Genomic DNA, 3841 nt, shown 5'->3' with positions numbered 1-3841 from the left:
CTCTTATTTTTATTTTAATAGAAATTTAATTCCTTCAAAGTGGTGCCCTAAAAAACCTGTACTGCTTCAGGGAGGGATAACAGCAAGGCCTGTTTAGTGTATGTTATTTATGTAGCGCTTGGAATATTAAGGTGGTTGAGCATGTTTTTGTCCTTTGAAAATAGTACTTTATTTCCCTATAAGTGAGAAATCTTATTATCTTACATGATCGATTAAGGCTTCTTTTTTCCAGTGAGACATATCTAGGCAATTGAAGTTCTTTTATAAATGTGTATATTTAGGGCTTTAGAAATTTGAACAAAATTCAAACTTAAGGCTATTTTCCTCAGGTATTCTAACTGGCTAGAAACCCCATTTATAGGCTTTGTAAGGTCACAGGTATGATTGTTGGTTAACTTACAGGCAATCTGCACTTACATACTGCTTTTGTCTTTTTTAGGAGGTATCTCTTATCCTCTTCGTGGGTAGTAAATAAAAGGTCAGAAAGAGCAGTAGCATCTGACACTTAGCTCGCACCTGTCACCTGCCCAGCCCTCTCCTAACCCTCACACTTACTCTTCCCCAATTCTCCTGGTGTTGGTACAGTTATCAAGCCCCTAATGAAATGAGGAAACTGAGGCACAGGGAGGTTAAGCAATAACCTTAAGTTTACATATTGGGTTGTTGCTGTGCTGTGGTTCAAACTTGGGCCATCTTGCTCCAGAGCCTAGATTCTCAATTTTTGACACCGTTCTGCTTCTCAGACCTTAGCTGGGCAGGTTTGTGGGGGTGAAAATGCTTACTGTATGCACAGTTACTACTTTCCCGAAATACTGGTTGTGATGGATGCGATTACGTAGAACAGAATGGGTATTTTAAGCTACTAAAATAAGGGAGGATTTCCTTCTGCTTTCAATTCCGTTTTCTCTTTCCCTCTCTCTTTCTGTCCTCTGTGTCAGGGCCGGTGCCCACTCACCGCAGTCGTCCTCGTCGGCCTGGTTCCCGCAGTCGTCCACACCGTTACAGTGAAGCAGCTGAGGCAGGCACCTGGTGACGTTCCCGCAGGGGAAGTAGCCCAGGGGACACTGGGCATCCTGTCCACTCCCCTGAGAGACTGTGAGGCAAAGAGAAGAGAGGACACAGCTCTTGAAGGCAGTCAAAGCACAAAGCCTTGCAGAGAGTGGCTGCCCCCGGTATTTTATAAACATTTGGCTTTTTCATCCTGCTTGGTGCAACCCTTCATACGGTCGCCTCATCTTTGGTCTCCTGACGCCAACTGTTTCCAAGAACCTTCACCTGAACAGGACACTTTTTTCCACGTTTCCAGAAGATGCCCACATTCTGCCCTCTTTGCCTTTGTTCACGCTCTTCCCCACTTGGAGTGTCCTCTCTATCTCTTTTTTAAAAAAAGAAATGTTGACCTGTATTTTACAGTTCAGCCCCTTCTACAAAAAAAAAGAAGAAGAAAAAAACCCCAAAAAACAAAACCCAGAAAACTCCAGCCAGTGATTTTAAAATTAGGAATATATGGTTATCTCAGAATCGAGGCTGGTCTGGTATTAGAGGAAGCTGAAGAGAGAGGACGGCAGGAAAGCCTGGGCCACGCACTTATCCACGGCCCATAGATCCTAGGTTGGGGCCCTGCGCAGGATCGTGTGATGTAGCGTCTGATGAAACCGACTTCCTGTCTGGAGGTCACTGTCTAGTGGGGAAGACCCATAGAACAAGTCAGCCAACAATTTAATGTATGACAGGGGCAAAAGGAAAGAAAACAGGTGCTGGGGCTCCGTGCAAAGGGTAGCCAGCGGGGCCTCTGTAAAAGGGTGCTATTAAGCTGAGATTGGAAGGAAGGAATCCAAAATGGGAGTGGGGAAGTGGTGGTGGTTGACGTGGTGAGGAAGGGGCTTGGGCTGAGGAGCGGAGAACTCAGAGATGTTGTGGTGACTGAGCCCAGTGGGCAATGATAAGGGGTAGGAGCCGAAGGTCACGGGGTAGGAGCCGAAGGTCATGGGGTAGAGAGGTATCCTTGCACAAAGGTAAGAAATTTAGATTTTATTCAAAATGCAAAGGGAAACCAAAGAATAATCTTAGGCCAAGGGAGCACTTGGGAAACCTGTTCGCTTTGGTAACATCGGTCTGGCTGCTGGGGTGGGATGTCAGTGGGTGGGAGACTGGGACGGGGAGCAGGAGTGGAGGCAGGGCTGCCCACTAGGGGACTCAGCAGTGCTCTGGGTAATAGACGATGGTGCTTAGCCGGGGGCAGTGGCAATGTAGGGGAGAAAAGTGGACACAAATGACAAGTAGAATAGACAGAATTCCTTAAACTGGTTGAGCAGCTGGGAGGTGGGCAGTGCCACTCCTGAGACCGTCTGAGGGTACAGCAGGTGCAGGAAGAAGCATGGCTTATTTGCTTTCATTGCCATCTTTACCCAAGAGCGTGAGCACTTGAGCTTTCCCACTCCATCCACTCAACACCAGGCACAGCCACCACTCAGCCTCTGGAAACTCCTCCCTTGTTTCAGAGGCCCCATTCTGGTTTCTCAGCTCTTCCTGGATTCCTGGAAGTCTCCTTTATCACCACATCTTATCCCTGTCACTTCCTCTTGAAGTTGGCTGCAGCCTTGTGGCCCCTGACTCAGTTTCTGTTGGCAGGTGGCAAGGTGAGGCTCTACTGCTGCTGGATACATGCTCTTTCCTTTCTTGTTACTTTTTTGAAAGAAAATTAGTTGCTACTTGCAATTATGTTTCTAGGACAGAATGTGTTCTGAATGCCCAAAGCCAATTTAAAAATTAAAGTTTTGAAATATTATCTGATTTGATATATTTATACTCTAACAGTATTTAATAGAATGAAGATGACCATAGAACTTTGAGACCGTTAAAGAGTGATCCCCAGTAATGTCTCCCCACCAGACCCCAAATCTATACTAACAAGCAATCAATTAAGTTTTATCACCTATTTAGATATTTGCAAGTTGTTTTGAGTACCTTAATCTTATCTCCCTTACAAGGAAGAAAACTCATTGTAAACAAAGCCCTGTCATTTTTGTATCTCTGGTTAGGGATCCTGAAAATTACTTGTTGAATAGAAAAATTTAGAGACACAAGCACAAGGGGTAAAAATTGTTTCATCAACACAAAGAAGAAAAATTGGGACCTTTGTCTCAAAGAATTGAAAGGTACAAATATTTGATAACATTTTACACAACCTTCCTATTCTGACTTTCAGAGGTATTGAGGTCATTTTAAGAAGTAGATTTTATTTTTCTTTATAGCCATCTTAGGCTCACAGTAAAATGGAGGGGAAGGTACCGAGAGTTCCCTTATACTTCCTCCTCAGACCTACACAGCGTCCCCCACCATCCACACCCTTCCCACCCCCCAATTCCTGAGTGGTACATTTGTTACAATCAGTGAACCTCCATGGATTTATTATTATCACCTGGAGTCCATAGTTATATTAGGGTTCACTCTTGGTGTTTTGACAAATGGATAATTACATACAGCCACTATTTGTTACAGGGTCGTACAGAATAGTTTCACTGTCCTGAACATCCTCTGTACTGTGTCCGATTATCCCTCCTTCCCGGCAACCTCTGGTAACCACTGAACTTTTTATCGTCTTCGTGGTTCTGCTTTTCCCAGAATGTCATGTGGTCGGAATTATACAGTATGTAGTCTTTAAAGATCAGCTTCTCTCACTTAGGAATATGCATTTATCTTTTCACCAACTGGAAAACATGGTGGTTGCTTTCAAGTGTTGGCAATTATGAATAAAGCCAGTATATAACCATCCATGTGATGGTTACTTTATTTATTTATTTTCTTTTGAGACAGAGTCTCACTTTTCCACTCTGGGTAG

General features: G+C 44.1%; 1 protein-coding gene across 1 annotated transcript in view; it reads right to left on the bottom strand.

The window, feature by feature from the left end:
• Positions 1-3841, bottom strand: part of RXFP1 (relaxin/insulin like family peptide receptor 1) — a 120023-nt gene that overhangs the window by 74812 nt on the left and 41370 nt on the right. The window contains exon 2 of the mRNA XM_023516044.1: positions 956-1093. Coding sequence (XP_023371812.1) covers positions 956-1093 — 138 coding nt within the window. The remainder of the gene's footprint in view (positions 1-955; positions 1094-3841) is intronic.

The sequence above is a fragment of the Otolemur garnettii genome, unplaced genomic scaffold, assembly GCF_000181295.1.
Source record: "Otolemur garnettii isolate 467f Iridium unplaced genomic scaffold, OtoGar3 scaffold00085, whole genome shotgun sequence".
Taxonomy (NCBI): Eukaryota; Metazoa; Chordata; class Mammalia; order Primates; family Galagidae; genus Otolemur; species Otolemur garnettii.
The sequence above is the reverse complement of the archived record's forward strand: the minus strand, read 5'-3'. Positions and strand labels throughout refer to the sequence as shown.